The 16,612-nt window shown below is 45.6% G+C and overlaps 1 protein-coding gene across 9 annotated transcripts in view; it reads right to left on the bottom strand.

Annotated features, from left to right (window-relative positions):
- The window catches only part of PAM (peptidylglycine alpha-amidating monooxygenase), a 1,234,044-nt gene that overhangs the window by 428,688 nt on the left and 788,744 nt on the right, over window positions 1-16,612 (bottom strand). For all 9 annotated transcript variants that reach the window (XM_085632559.1, XM_085632564.1, XM_085632562.1 and 6 more), the window contains one exon: window positions 6,840-6,888. In XM_085632559.1, coding sequence (XP_085488685.1) covers window positions 6,840-6,888 — 49 coding nt within the window. The remainder of the gene's footprint in view (window positions 1-6,839; window positions 6,889-16,612) is intronic.

Below are 16,612 nucleotides of genomic sequence, written 5' to 3'. Positions count from 1 at the left end.
CGACGACGAATGAATCGTCAACGAGCGCATCGTCGACGAGCGCATCGTCGACGAAGAAAATATCGTCTACGGGGGCACCGTCGACGAAGGTCATGCCGTCGACCAGGGTATCGTCGACAGGGGAATCGTCGTCGACCTTGGTCATTACTGAGCCATGGAAGAAATCCAAGCAGATAGAAACGTCGTCTATGACCCTACCACCGTCGACAACGCCAAGGACGACGGCAGGGGATCCTGCAAAAGATTCTGTGTCTGGCAAACTGACCAAGAAGCAGATTACACCAGAGACAACGTCACCAAGTAAGGTGCAAACTCATTTGCCTACGGAGATTCTCCAGAGTGAGGAATCTGGAGAAGAACTCCTGGATCAGGCTACTTCCCCTTCAGAACTTCATGTGAAATGTCAGAGCACGGACGAAGAACAGGAGGAGATGAGCTACCAGGAACACCCTTTCCGAGCTCAGGTTCGCACGGAGGTCACCCCGATGGTATGCCTTCCCGTTTCAATTGTGAATGACCTCAAATACCTTATCCAGGACTACAAACAGCGTTTCCCGGAATCACCGGCAATTGAGACAGGGGGCCCGACGCCTACTACAAATACACCAGCGGCAGCCCCAAAACAGACACGGCCAACTACTCAGGTCCGCCATGAGAAAGTGCCACCTCAGGTGATAGAATCATCAGAGGAGGAGGCTGAAGAAATGGAAGAGGGGGAAGTCCAAGAAGACCACACGGATCACGATGAGGAGGAAGAGTATGTGGCATCTTCCCCAGCTTCACCGCAACCGCGCCAAGCAGATTCACCGCCAGTGGACATTGGCGGTTTCCATAGAATAGTTGAAAGAGCAGCGAAGCGATTTCATATGGTGATGGAATCGACTGAGACTGAGTGCTTCTTACATGACTTCAAGGAGCAAACAAAGAAGACAACGAAGTCGATCCCAATAATAGACTTTCTCTGGGACCAGGGAAAGAAACTGATGCTGACGCCGGCCTCTGTACCTGCGGTTGTTCCACGCCTGGATAAAAAATACAAGGCTCCAACCACGGCGCCAGCTTGCCTTAATGGGCACCCGAAACCGGATTCGGTCGTAACCCAGGCGGCCCAAAAGAATTCTCGCAACCCTTCCTCTCCTCTGTCAGCCCCACCAGACAGGGAAGGCAGGAAGTTGGACACAATCGGTAAAAGGTTTACTACGACATCGTCCATGACCATCAAGGTGGCCAACTCCATAGCCCTGTTAGGGCGTTATAACCGCCAGCTTTGGGAAGATATAGCCCCATATATAGCGGAACTGCCAGACACAGTTCAGGAGGAGGTCAAGGCACTGCTTACGGAGGGCCAAACCTCGGCAGCTGAGATCATTGATTGTGCCATAGATGTGGCCATGACGGGCTTTCGACAACTAGCTGGGGCAGCAGTCCTGCACCGTCAGGGATGGCTTAAGGCAACATCATTCAGGCAAGAGGTGCAGACGAAGGTGCTGGACATGCCCTTCGACGGCCAACACCTTTTCGGGGACAAGATTGACGAGGCGCTCCAAGCGATCAAGAAAGACACTGATACTGCTAGAGCACTTGGTACTTTGCAGGCAAGGAATCAGTCCTTTCGAGGAAACAAATCCAGGGGCCAGTCCTCCTACAGGGGATCTTATCAAAATAGGTCCTCGTATTCCTACCAGAATAAATCCCAGTACCAACAGAAGCAGCAACAAGGTCGTCAGACTTCTTATGGGAGATCAAACTTCAGGGGCAAAAATCAGAAGAGGGGCACAGGCGGACGCCAGTGACCAATTACTCCAGCCAGTCCAGCAACTATATCCCTCATTAAAGATTGGAGGAAAATTGACCCATTTCCTAGAAAATTGGCATCTCATCACCACAGATCGCTGGGTACTCCAATTAATAAGATTCGGCCATTCCCTGGAATTCACCACCATCCCACCTGCAACCCCTCCCTGCAGGCTTCCGCACAAACATCTACGACTGCTGCTCCAAGAAATATCTGCGATGTTAAAGAAAGGAGCGATCGAGCGAGTTCCATCGTCTCAAAGAGGGAAAGGATTCTATTCCCGCTTCTTTCTTATACGCAAGAAGGAGAAAAAGTGGAGGCCCATACTAGACCTCAGGGCACTCAACTCTTTCCTGAAGAGTCAGTCGTTCAGGATGGTGACGATCCAAGAAATACTAGGCATTCTAGAAAAAGGAGATTTCATGACATCTTTGGATCTCCAGGATGCCTACTACCACATTCCGATACTCAAGGGGCACAGGAAATTTCTGAGATTCGAGGTGGCAGGACAGCACTGCCAATTCAAAGTCCTACCGTTTGGCCTCAAATCCGCACCGCGGATTTTCACCAAGTGCCTTTCACCTGTGGCAGCTTTCCTGCGTCAATTGGGTCACCAAGTCTTCCCCTACCTCGACGACTGGCTGGTAAAGGCACCTTCAGCTTCAGGCGCGACCGAATCCTCCAACGCCTGCACCAATCTTTTTCAACAACTAGGATTGACTCTCAATCACGAGAAATCCTGCATGTCCCCAACAAGAAACATCACCTTCCTCGGGGCGACCTTGAACACGGAATGCGCAAGGGCATTTCCTTCAAAGGAAAGGAAAAACAAAATAATATCTCTGGCCACGGCTGTGGCATCAAGGAAGTCCCTAAGAGTTTGAACCTACAAATCACTCCTAGGAATGATGTCTTCTTGTATACTCCTCATCCCTCACTGCAGACTCAGGATGCGTCCATTGCAAGAAGCCCTCACGAACCAATGGACACAGAGTACAGGTTCGTTCGAAGACATTGTGAAGATAACACCGCAAATATCCAAGAGCCTGGAATGGTGGAGAAATCACAAGAATTTGTCTATAGGACTGCCATTCCTACTTCCAGCAGCACCGCTGGTGATCACCACCGATGCATCCCTGGAAGGCTGGGGAGCCGTCCTACAGGACCTCCAAGTAAGCGGCAAATGGACAGATCAGGAGAAGCAACTCCATATCAATCTTCTGGAACTAAGGGCTGTGTATCTGGCGCTACAAGCCTTTTTACCACACATCCAGAACTCCCAGGTGCTCGTCAGAACGGACAACACCACGACGATGCACTATCTCAACAAACAGGGAGGAACGCGTTCGCTCACTGTATCACGCGAATCGCAAAAGGTCTGGAACTGGCATGTACTCCATGGGATCTCGCTCAGGGTGGACTATGTCCCGGGCAAGGACAACACCATTGCGGACGCCCTAAGCAGACAAAAATCCCTCTCCCACGAATGGGAGCTCGACAAGAGTACGCTGGATCACATATTCTCAGAATGGGGAGTCCCAGGAATCGACCTGTTTGCCACCAAGGAGAACGCCAAATGCCCAAACTACGCAAGTTGGCGTCCCCAACCAAGGTCACTCGGAAATGCCTTTTCCATAGGTTGGTTCAGTGTATTTGCGTACGCTTTTCTGCCGTTTCCGATGATTTCCAGGGTCCTCAGGAAGATGAAGGCGGAGCCCTGTACCCTGATCCTAATTGCCCCGTTCTGGCCGAGGCAGCACTGGTTCTCGGATCTTCATCGCCTCTCCATCAGGGCACCGATTCGTCTGAAGCAGCACCCGAACCTGCTGACAATGTCCAACGGGCAGGTGCAATACCCGAACCTGCAATCGCTCAGGTTATCGGCCTGGCTCCTGAGCACAGAGAGTTCTGTCATTTAAACATCCCGCAGGAATGCAGGGACGTGCTGGCAAAAGCGAGAGCGGTCAGTACCAACAAAACCTACTCTCTAAAATGGAAAAGATTCTGCACATGGTGTTTAGAAAAAGGCCTGAGACCACTCCATATCACACCCGAACAGATATTGCCATATCTACTACACTTGGCACAGTCAGGATTGGCGCACGCATCCATAAAGGTGCATCTGGCGGCCATTTCACGATTCACCAGGACTTACAAAGGACCGTCTCTCTGGTCCTGTAGGCTTATCAAGCAGTTCCTAAAGAGACTATATAGATCCTTCCCAAGACCTAGACGGGTCCCACCGACATGGCACCTCAATTTAGTCCTTAACCAACTCATGAAGCACCCTTTTGAGCCCATTCATCGAGCATCCATCAAGTACATCTCATGGAAAACGGCTCTGCTGCTCGCTCTAACATCTGCCAGGAGAGTCAGCGAGCTACAGGCTCTATCCATTCAGGAGCCCTTCATGCAGTTCAAACAGGACAGGGTGGTGCTGAGGACAAATCCCAAGTTCATACCGAAAGTGCCTTCAGACTTTCACCTTAATGAACCGATGGTTCTACGTTCCTTCTTTGCAAACCCTACCACCGCAGCAGAAAGGACGCTACACTCCTTGGACCTCAAAAGGTGTCTAAAGTTTTACATAGACAAAACAAAGAGCTTCAGGAAGTCATCACAGCTATTTGTGGCCTACAGTAGGCCAAGGATGGGTATGCCTCTAACGAAACAGAGCATCTCAAGGTGGATCTCCTCAGCGATAGCATTCTGCCATGACGGGGCCGGACGGCCTTTGAGAGCTAGGGTGGAAGCGCATTCCACCAGAGCGATGTCCACATCAGCAGCGCTGTTCGCTGGAGTGCCGATTTTGGACATATGTAGAGCGGCGACGTGGAAGTCACCGCACACCTTCTCGAGACACTACTGCCTGGATGCTGAACTTATGAAGGATGCAGCAGTGGGCCAGGCGGTGCTTCGCCATCTATTCCAGTGAGGTGAGCCTTCCAACATCCCGCCATCCTGGTATGCACATCTCTTGCTGCTATGATATATTGATGTATGCCAACGTTTCAAACTCGCATGGTAATATGTGTATTATCTAAAATGGCTATATGGCATGATTACATCAGAAATGTGCATAATGTATTGCTGACTACTCTGATTCAGGCATGTGAATCTATGAAAGACACCCCTAATACTGGATAAGAAACGCGTTACTTACCTGTAACAGCAGTTATCCAGTATTGGTGTCTTTCATAGATTCACATGCAACCCTCCCGCCTCCCCTGGAAGGACTCACGTCTCTCTCTAACTGTATTACGCCTACCTAGCTTGGTGCGTACGAAAATCTGAGGGACTGAGGCTCCTGTCAGGAAGGTTCTAGAGGGAGGTGATAGCTGATTGGCTGGCTCTAAGAGTTTGGTCCTTTTTACATAAGGACAAGGATAGGCTACTAAGGGGAGTCCCTTAGGCCTATTTTTCTCTATGTATGTCTATAGGACATTACTTTTCTATGTACCGGAGGCTCCCGTCTCGACGACGGGGAATGATTCAGGCATGTGAATCTATGAAAGACACCAATACTGGATAACTGCTGTTACAGGTAAGTAACGCGTTTCTTATCATGCACATCAGGTGCAAACGATGTCTGTTGTCTAATATGGGTGGTCCATTCAGTATTTCGAATGACAACAGCATCCCAAAATACCTTGCACTGAACCGACAGATTGGTGAACATATATCCTAATGAGTGTGAAAGGGCGGGACCATGTGACAAAAGCATTTCACTCTCCACTGGCCTTTTCTGTCTCAGTGACTTACTCTTACATCAATGTCCTTGATTCATCGGGCCATTCATATCAGGACCCAAGTTCCTTATCCAGAGGTGTATATTTTAACACTCTGTTTGGTCTTGTGTTAAAGAACTATGAATGCACCCAGGCACAAAATGAGGAGATGTGGAGCATGACCATTTCCAGCTCAGCTAACTGGTATGGAATTCTCTCGCCCATCATGTCAGGCAGACGGTGGACCGCTTAGCTTTTAGATTGAAAATAAACACATTGCTCTTGTAGGTAGCTTGCAGGTCTCCAGAAAAATGTTGTCATGCTGGTTAGTTGTCACGAACATATCTAATTGACTGTGGAAATGAACGGCACACTTTACAAACCTACCTATGATTACCTTACCCAGCATTTGTCTTGTATCCTCACATCGTCTTCGCCTGCTCACACCTCTGCATCCCCCAAATGCCTCTCCCACTTACAATCCATCTGCTTAACCTCCTCACCCCCAAGCCTCAGTGCTGCACACACATTTTCCTCATTTCCTCCTATATACACTGCTCCACCTCCACCCGCTCGGTCTCACCTTTGTAAACGCCCTTTGCTCAAGCAGCCCAAATCCGCATTGCTTCACATTTTCACACCCTCTGTCTGACTTACTCCCTTACACTCCTGTTTGCCCCATACTGTGACTGCTTCCAATATAACCTTATTATCACATCTGATTTTACCACAAGCAGGAAAAATGAATTCCCTGGTAATGTTTTTCCATCCTGTATAAACTGTACTTGGTTTCAGAGGCTGATGTAAAATCTGTAACCAATAACATTAACTGTGTTTATTTTTTATATTTAATAAAGCACAGGTTTTTCTTACATGCCATCTTAAACTACGCATTACATATCTCGAATACAAATATCTTTTACTTCACCTGCCACAGCAAATCAAGCAAAGATCCCTAGTTAGTGAACACTGTAAATATAGATAACCACACTAGTAGCTCTTGAATTAAAGAAACTAATAAAAACATCTGCAATAAATGGGATAACCGAAATGCTTAGGTGAGTCAAAAAGACTACATATTTCACAACAGTAAATCATGAGGACATTTCCATTTTCATGCGCTTACAGAAGACACCCGAGGAAGGAGGACGTCGCAATGTGAAGAAAGGAAGGTAAGTTTATTTTTATTATAATTTATTTGTTTGTGGCCCCCACCCCCCTCACCCACGGTACATGCCAGCCACCACTGCAAAAGGGCTATTTATCGAAACATCAATATTGCTTATAAATGTAACAAGAACGTGAAGAGTGCTTACTTTTCCATTGTTAATTGTATCGTCACACCAGTGCAATCCTTGTGATTATCTGAAAGACAAAGCAGACTCTTAAAAATAATAAAGAATTCCACTGCATGTGCCCATATAGCAAGCAGCAAAAGCAAGCAGTGTATTTTTGTATACTAACCTTTCTTTTAAAGCAACAAACAGAAAATATGTTAAACTTTAAAGTTCTATCCAGTTTTTGTACTTTAAAAAAAAATGTTTTAGCTTTGGCTAAGCAAACATATGCATGGAATTATTCTATTTGATAGTACATGCATGGGCAAAGGTAGGATTGCACCTTTATCTTAGAATCTGTTGTAAAATGTTAGTGTGAGAATGTTCACTAGCTTTGCCACTGCAGCTTTTAATTTTAAATCATTTTTGAGTATGTGCATATTCACAACGCATTCCTCTGCAGTAAATTATAAGATGCCTTTGAGTATCGAAGAGCTGCTCTAGCCCTCTGTTACTCAATAAGCAAATATTTACAATGTGGCAAATGTGGTAATGCGTAAACTTATCTTAAAATTTAACTTGAACAATTATTTGCGAAAGGGGAGCATTTCAAAGATGAACCATGAATCGCCAGATTTTTTCGCCAGTAAAGCCCTGTAAGTACCCCAACCTGAATCAACTTCATGTATGTCTATCTCGGAGAAATTCTATTTTATTCCGAGGGCATACATTTCCTTATGAAAAAGTAACTCTTAGCAGTATCTTACATTATTACTTTAGAACATTTTATTTTAAAGTGGTACAACATTATTTTCATGGAAAAAACTGTATTGCCAACGAAACTGAGCTTCATTCAAATATAATTTTGTATATTTTTAAATTGTTTTTTTTAAAACACCTTCTAAACTAATTATACGTTGTAGCCTGATCCTTACACCAACTGTTGACCCAGTCCAGTTCCTAAACCTTCCATAAATCTAACCTAATCCAAATGTTACTCCATCCTTTAGGCTTACCAAAACCTTCACTATTTCTGAAGGGTTTTCCATTATATGGGTCTTCCCTACCTGAATTGACTCTCTCGCCCTACCAAAATCCACATCAATGTTTGTTGTGTAATCTCTATGGCACTTAAAGACTTGCTTTTAGATAAAATGTGTCCCCTGGCACCCACACTTCAAGGAGTACCTCCCTCGCCAGGCTGGAAATACAAAGATCGAGACTTTGAAATGACATCCTCTTGCACCTTAGACTTGTTCTTCCATTGGTACAATCCAAAAAGGTCTCAATTCTTACCTCTTCATATTCTTCAAACCATCCTAGGATGGATCCCTTGCCTCCCGCCATACACCACTATCGTGCTGCGTTTCTGATCCTGCTAAGTATTTTATTTGATCATTTATTCCCCTCCGCTCATACTATAAAAATACCAACATGTCGGAGTATCTTTATTTTTACATCTCGGCTAGCGAAGGCTGCGCTTGCGCAGTCTCGCTGGCGAGATTGAATATTTTTCAGTAGTGGGGCTTGAACCCGCCCCTCTTCTCCATTGGCTGGCCTCTTAAATGCTGGTCAGCCATTGGAGAAGAGCTTTGTCTGTCGAAACAAGCCCCGTCTTTTTTGGATTCGGGGGTGTGTTTTTTCGCTTCTTTCTCTTTTTTGAGCCCGTCCCTTTTACACTGGTGGGCGTGTTTTTTTTTTTTTACAGGGACCTTCTCGTGTTTATTAGGTCTCGGCTACCGAAGGCTGCGCTTGTTGATCCTTCGGGTCGAGTTCGTGCTATATAAATATGCACACAAAAAAATAGGTGGCTTTGGAGAACACTATTCATGTCCTTTTGTTGGCGGGGAGTGCTTTGGTTCTGTTCTCATGGCGGCTCCCTCGGTCACAGGACGGGCGCACAGTTGATCGAGCCGAAGCCCACTGTGCCGAAGCCCGGCTTGAGAACGTCGAGGTCACGCTAACACATGGGTAAGTGAAAGCGGCCCGCCACCACCCACAACAACCTCCTAATTATAGGGGCTGTTGTTTTTAATTTTGTGCTGCCGCTCCAGTCCTGTATCTGTTGCTCAGCCGGCGGCTTCCACTGTCCGCAGACCACCGCTTCTATTGTCCACAATTTGCAGTTCCCAGTCACACACCCTTTTCCGTCCCTCGGCAGACCCCAGACCTTCCCGCCTGCTGTTCTCTGGTAGCCTCTCTTCTCACTAACTCTGTACTCATCTCCCCTCATTGCCCACAGCAGATCTCCCTCCCATCCTCTTCAATGGGATCCTCCTGATCTCCTTTCCAGCCTCTTCTCACTAACTCTGTGCTCAGACAACAGACCACAGATATCTCACCCATCCTCTTCTCAGCCTCTCTCCACAGTCCACAGATCTCCTTCCCTCCCCTGACAAGCCACTCCGGAGCCCGCCGGTCTCTCTTCTCACTCAGGATCTCTCTCAGCCCATCATCTGCCTCTGCTCACAGACCGCAGATCTCTCCCTTCCATTCTCGCTCCACAGTCGGTAGATCTTCCGCCCCGATTCGCACCTCCGGAGCCTGTCGACCTCTTTCACATCTCACTCGGTGTCTGTCTACTCAACCCCTCGTCTTCTGCCTCAGTCCACAGACCTCAGATCTCTCACCCATCCTCTCACCGCAGTCCACAGATCTCTCTCCCATCCTCTTCCCAGCCTCTCTCCACCGCCCCCAGTCGCCCCTGCTCTGTTACCCTCCCTCCCAGCCTGACCGCTTCCCCGTCGTCCACACATTCCCCAGACATCTTCCACTTTTTTTTTTTTTGCATATTTATAGAGCGCGAACTCGACCCAAAGGTATTGGAGCGCTTTACACGAGCACCGTATTTACATTACACATTCAGGCACGGGGAGATTAAGTGATTTGCCCAGAATCACAGGATGTGGACGCGACCCCGAGGCTCAAACCCTGGTTTCCAACACCAAAGTCGGCAGTCTAGTCGACGGACCTCATCCCCTCCACTTTCAATCTCTCTCTCGGTTCCTGCTGGTCCTTGCCAGGCCCCGCTCGTGGGGGTCAGCCCCACTGACAGGCGTGTCTCGCTCCTCGTGCAATGGCGTCTATCCTCTCATAGAAGAGCTGGGTTCAGTTTAAGCCACCAAGTTTGGTCACCTAGGGGCTAAAAGCGTGTACAGATCAGAGAGCAACAACCCCTCCCCCCTCTCCAGCCACCACAACCGTGTGGCGGTTTCCGAAATGCCAGTACCAGTTAAGGGGGTACTGGTCGAGGAACTCAAAACCATACACTTTGGGGGAACGTGTAACAGGGCCCCGCATTTGCGTGGAAAAAGGATGTTCCCCAGCTATATTAGTCAGCAATACTTTATTTTTATTTTTTAAAGCAAAATTAATCTAATACATCTTTCAATAATAATGTTAATTTGTTGACAGTAAAAGGTTCACAAACAATCTTAAAACGGTGTCCCTTTGACAAGTGGATCACATATTCCCACACTGTGCACGCGGTGAATTTCCTCTCACAACAGTCATAGTGCCGGGAAAAAATATGACACTTTATTATCTGTGACACAGCAGCAGCGTGTGTGGGTTGCTCTATGTGAATAGCTCTGTGTAGGTGGCTCTGTGTGGGTGGCTGTGTGTGTGTGGGTGGCTTTGTGTGTGTGGCTCTGTGTGTGGGTGCAAATGCAATAGGTCTCGCATTTGAGAGAGATTAAGCTATTGCCATTGTAAATACCAATGCCGTTTCTGTAAATGTTTTAAAAACAAACAAAAATAATGTCATGAGCAATGCCAATAGCTCTAACTTTAACAATGCTTGTTTTATTATGTACCCTGTTGCTATGGTCAGCGTTCCTCCTTTTGGAGTTACATGTGCACTTTACAGACAAAATCAAAATAAATCTATATAAGGGAACGAATGATATGCAATATCTTAAAAACGAAATATTTGTGAAGAAAATTATATATTATGGTTGGGTCACTGTACAATAGAAATAATATTGTAGTTGTTGGAAGCAGGGCTAACATTGCTGCCGAGCCTGCTGCAAAGTTTGGTAAACACCAGCACTGAGGAAACATGAAGATGTGATTATGAATAGCTTGCAGTAGGATGTGTGTTTATTAGTTAAACTGTCATCTATTCTGGGAACTGCAACTTAACTAGTGAATAACAATTTAGGAGAAACGTGATCTAACGAAACCAGACATACAAAACCCCAACATGGTAAATGTCCAATTGGAGACCATGGTTTCAGATAAAAATCTTATGTACTTTGTCAAAAACATGTATTTGACCGGTGGTCAAATTCTAGGTCTGAGTTAAAATAATTATGCAAAGAGTAGAAAAAATGCTTTACAATTCCTTAAGTAACATGAATTGGAGGAGAAATTTACAAAAATAAGAATAGTAAAAGAGGTTTTTGAAAAAACAAAAAAATAGACAATCCAGTTGGGATTACCTCTTTTGCACTGCCTACCAAGTCTCAAACAGTAAAGAGCAAAAGAAAAAGAGCTAGAAGGAAGAGAGAACAGAAGACATAGGACAACACAGGGAAGAGGTTATGGGGTAAAGGGAGTAGCTAAGGAAGGATAGAGGAATACTGACGAAGGAACGTGCAGAAGAGGCTGGAGATGAATAAAGAAGAATGAAGAAAAGGAAATATGTCAGATATCTAGAGCAGGGAGTGCAGACGAGGCAGCAGAGGATGGCGAGGAAGAGCATGCAGAGAGGGACAATAGAATAAGAAGAGATACAACAAAAGGAAGTCGGAAATAAAGGAGAATACGGTACAGGTGGATCTCTTCTTTCCAAGTCAATGAAGGATGACCTCTGGTAGGAGAAAAGGAAGGACAAATGAGAGTGACCCGCTTATAGATCCTTTCATCCAATATGAAAGAAAAGCCATCCTGTATCATGGATTCACCAGCACAGATATTTCATTAAGACAAAAAATATTTCTGGAAAAGGAATGGCCAGCTTGGTTTTGCCAGTTTGTAAAATGATCGATAATAAATGTGCTGGGATTACACAGAACGCTATTCTGCAATGCGATTCTTATGAGTGACTGTGTATGTTTAGTTCACTTCAAAATGGAAGGTGCGATTTAATTCAAACAGAAATATGATTAAGTATGTAAAATGGTGTATGTTAACCTATGCGGATTAATAAACATTTATCAATAAATGCTATTTAAATGATTTTCTTCTTAATTGTCAAGTCAAATGTGCTTTAAAAGATTAAATAAATACAAATAAAACTTCAATCCTGCCCTTTGGTTGCCATCTATTTCTAGTGAAGGGATGCTGATGAACATTTACTTTTTACTATTGTATTGCTTCCTTTAAATGCAGGTTTATTGTCCTGTGTAATTGTATCCAGAAACCAGACGTCTTGCAAGAATCTCTATAATTATCTGCAGGGATAAATTTCATCCTTTTTTGATCACAGAATGCTTGCACGGCTACAGCCAGAAGTAACCGCAACTTTGTGATCGGTATACAGTGGTTGCAATAGTGCAGTAGTGCTCAACGTACAGAGACACAAGCTTCCTTCATGGTGCAAGTCAACTGGAATGAGTGTTGGTGGTCCCAATGCAGTGGTCAAACAATGAAGTTCTCGGCGTGAAAGCCCAAGCCCAGAAATTGAACGAGACAAAAGAAGAACAAGAAACTGAACCTCCTGCAGCATCCAGTGTTGAACATGGGCTTAGCGGTCTATTTCTAGCATTATTTGGCTAGGACTAATATGCACTACTCTTCGTTATGCTGCAGTTCCATATGCAAGATTGCTCAGACATTTAAGCGCTTGTTGCTGACACCTAGTCTGACCTCTAAATCCAAGCAAATCAGCATTCCATCCTTCTGTTTTTAATAATGTGCATTCAATTAGACTGGGTTATAGTAATGCCTATAACGTACAGTCCTCAGAAGCCTTACACATTGCTATATGAAGCACTATATAAAAAGCAAGACATTATTCATGTTAACACCTACCATTACTTGAAAGCAACCAGTGCTTCATTTGAGCCGGCGGATTCCGGTGCTCGGCACCAGCAATTAAATGTCAACACCAGGACATATGGTCGCCAGCAACATGGGGCGGCTGTTTGTTTCATTTTGTGAGCAATACAACAACAGTTGTTTAATAATTCGATATACATTAAAAATGACTAATACCCGCCACCCAAACCTTTAAAAATAGCTTGGGTGGCAGGTATTAGTCATTTTTCGTGTATAAAGAGTCAGTATCGTCATTAGTAGTGCAATGGGCGGTGAAAGCTCCTGACAAGGGCCCTGGCACTTATTACTTTGCAAATTAGGTACTGAAAGCCGTCACTTTTTAGGTCTGTCCGAACTCTGCAGCCTTAAGTAATTAAAAAAAATCACAAAAAAAAGTAAACACACAGAGGGGCTTCGTGCCAGCCCGCTTCATTTCCTGGTCTGTTCAAGTGTCGGGTACATTTCGGTCGCCACACCACACAGTTTGGGCAATAACTCAGCCCACTTGGTTTGGCCAGCCACAGGCTAGCTTGCACTGTGAGTGATAGTATTTTGCCTGATCACATGTGCACATCTGCCTAAAAAGATGCGCACTTCAATGCCAGGGCTGGTCTGTCAACACTTTGCCAATACTTTTTTCTTAAATCTTTTTATCTTTTTAGTCATCATTGCATGTTTAATCCTTATCTGCTGGTCTCTGCACCTGAAACGCAATAGTGCATTTTCTTTGAATCAATAACAATCATATAAGTATACTTGTATTGTTAAATAAAAATTCTATAGGATGGTTATCCAAGGCGAGACCTATTGGTGTTGCCAATGCTTGTTTAGCTTGTCTGCTATCCAGTATGCAGGAGAGCGAAATCCAATAGCACCTTAAGGTCACCTTCAGTATTTAAAACAGACTTTACTTTTATATGCGCGTCATTGTCAAATTTAAGGCCTAAAACTGTCTCACCAATGACCTTAAGTGTTAATCAAACGCTTAATGGCTGATCATAGAAATGATCCGAAGCCTGAAACAGCTGCTAAGGGTTGTATTTAAAGGAAATAGTTGTTTTACACTTTAACTGCATCGATATTGATCTCAGTTTTATCTTGTCGACCACATAAATCTGTGAGGGATTTCCAATTATGAATTTCAAGTGCTCATCGACATTACTGAATAGAATATTAACTAGAACAGCCGCGGCTGACATTATGATTAAATATCGTTCAATGTGGCCTATCATAAAGACGATGCTATCATCAGTGACAACTTTCCAAGCATGGAAAACCAAACATTCGCGGGTTTGTGCTGTCAGCAGTGCATTATTAGTCAATATGGCCTTTGTCCACATACGTAGGTAACCACATGTCCCACACACAAACCGGAAGTGCTTTCAAAGTGTCTTTCTGGCCGAATCATCAAGACCTCTAATATGGCGTAGTTAACAACATGTTCCTCATTAATGAGGATCATGATTTAATCTATGACCCTAAGTAAAGATTTGTGTAAATGTCTGTGATCCCATTTGTTTTAAAAATGCATTTAGGTCTAGACCAGCAGGCTCTGATATCTGAATCCTTTTGCAGCGCCCAAAACAACTGCACTGCAGCTCACGGCAGACTGATTGATACTCCTGGACAAACCAAATATTCCAACAGAGTATCTCCACAATGCTGTGGCCACAGCAGGTCTACTTCCGGCTGGTATCTACGCTCTTTCTCCCTCCTCATAAGGAACACTTTGGAAGATTAAATATACACATTGCACTTTATTGCCATTTCCAAAATGTCTACTGTTTGCAGCACACTATTGAAGGCAATGAGGGTAGTTTTTCAAAATGTCTACCCACTCCACCATTAGCAAGACCAGCTTAAACAGGAAATTGCCAGAAAGATGTAGTTGAATGAGTGTTTACTTTGCTAGTAATGACCTTGGCCGCTAGTGACTCAAGTTCACCAATATTAGAGTACCCCAAAGGGATAACCAAATTACTCCCTTTTGGTACCTAACTCTACAGGGAGAGTAAAATCGAGCTATTACACCCATTGAGAATAGGTTTTTATTTAGAAGTAAAGGAACAGAGTTTAAAAGTAAGATGTGTACGAAAAACAGGAGTATGAGCAACTTCCATGCAGTCATTCCACAGCAATCACTTGGTGTTCGGATGCTAGGTTTGAGTGGGACCCTGTGGCTAATATTATGTAGGGGGTATGTTCTGGTGTTCTTGGCTACCGTCAGGTTTACTACAGGTTGGTGTACTGCCATTCGACATTGCACTGCGACCAAATATGAACACAACATGCCAAATTGGGATATGATCAGTCTGACATTTGCACTAGTTTCTTGAGTAATAACTACAAGGTGGATAGAAAAGTAGGAACATAAAAGCCCCTCACTTCAAATAGAATGGACGTCCCACTCAAGCCTCCAAAATGTTCAAGGTCCAAAAGTCAGATCACCCATGACCCCAGAGTAAAGTGTAATGGGCACAGACACAGCAAGTCTCACAGTCTTTATATAGGGAGGGGACTCTGTCCCATCATTCATCCATTAGGGCTACCAATGTCGGGTGCTCCTATCACAAAGCAGGCCAATCACAGTCAAGATTCTTAGTAGTAGGAGCAATCACTGGACTCAGTTTCCTAACTGGCACTGGCATTTTAAAACAGGTGCCAACCCCCACACATTAAAATGGTAATATCTCAAGAGCTACGTGCTACAGGCGTGATTTAAATGTGTCCTGAAGCTACAGCTAACAGATAGTACCCCAAAACCTGGAGTGAGTTGTAAAAGCCTTGGTCTCTCTTTCTGAGGGTACATCTTACAGCTATGGGCTTACCTGGGTTAGGAACAGTATCATGCAAATTGGGGGCAGTGCACGGTCATCACTTTCAGTAACAGTAATCAATTTTGCAGCTCCTTAACTCAATCTTCATTGTTCCATATCTCAAAACAGACAGTTCATTGTCAAGACTGTTATTGGGGAGGGGCGTGGCTTGGTCACGGACCAAGATGGCCGCAAAGTAGAGGGGCTCCCATCCGGGCAACAAGAATATCCGAAATAATCCTTCTCTCCGGAGACATCAAGCTGCCGGAGTAGAGCGCCAAAGGAACTGCAACGGCTCCGGTTCCATCGAGCAGGATTTTGGAATCCCGGCATCTGGTATCACGGCGAGAGGCCGCGGTGAAGAGACGCGGAGACCACGTAGCACGCAGTCATTGCAGACCAGTGCGGAGTGGTGCCTGCCATCGAGCCCCCAGGCAGAGCCAGAGGTTGAGGCGCGGGCATCGGAGCATCCGGAAGAACCAGGTGGGGACTCAAGGCTTTTGCACCCGAAGCGGAGTGCACAGGAGGCCCGGAACAGCACTCGCAGCCTAGGGTGGTGGTGGGAGCGGCCCTGGGCGCCACAGGCGACAGTGTGGTGCCGCTGACTGGAGCGACACATTTGTCTGGGCCCCCCCAGGTGGCTCCTTGTGTCCACATGTATTGAGGAGGCAGCATGCCCGCTTCCGATCTCGGAGGGGGAAGGAGGATTATGGCGGTGCGGCCCCCTCCCAACGTAGCAGTAGTAGAAGGGCACAGTGTCTGCTTCTTGGACCGAGACAACACAGTTGAGGAGCAAGCACCGGAGCGGCCGAAGGAGGAAGGAATGGGCCCACGATTGTCGCACCAGAAGAGGGGTTAACAAGGGCTGTGAAATAGTACTGACGCCCTGGTACTGCGAGGAGTGTGGCCTTAATGCGCTGCTAACTGCAGTGTGGCGTAGCAGAGTGGGGAGGCCTGAACAGTTGCTGAACCCCCCCCATACACCAGTGATTAAAACAAAGGCCAACACACTTG

This window comes from Triturus cristatus, chromosome 2_1 (assembly GCF_964204655.1).
Source record: "Triturus cristatus chromosome 2_1, aTriCri1.1, whole genome shotgun sequence".
NCBI lineage: Eukaryota > Metazoa > Chordata > Amphibia > Caudata > Salamandridae > Triturus > Triturus cristatus.
The sequence above is the reverse complement of the archived record's forward strand: the minus strand, read 5'-3'. Positions and strand labels throughout refer to the sequence as shown.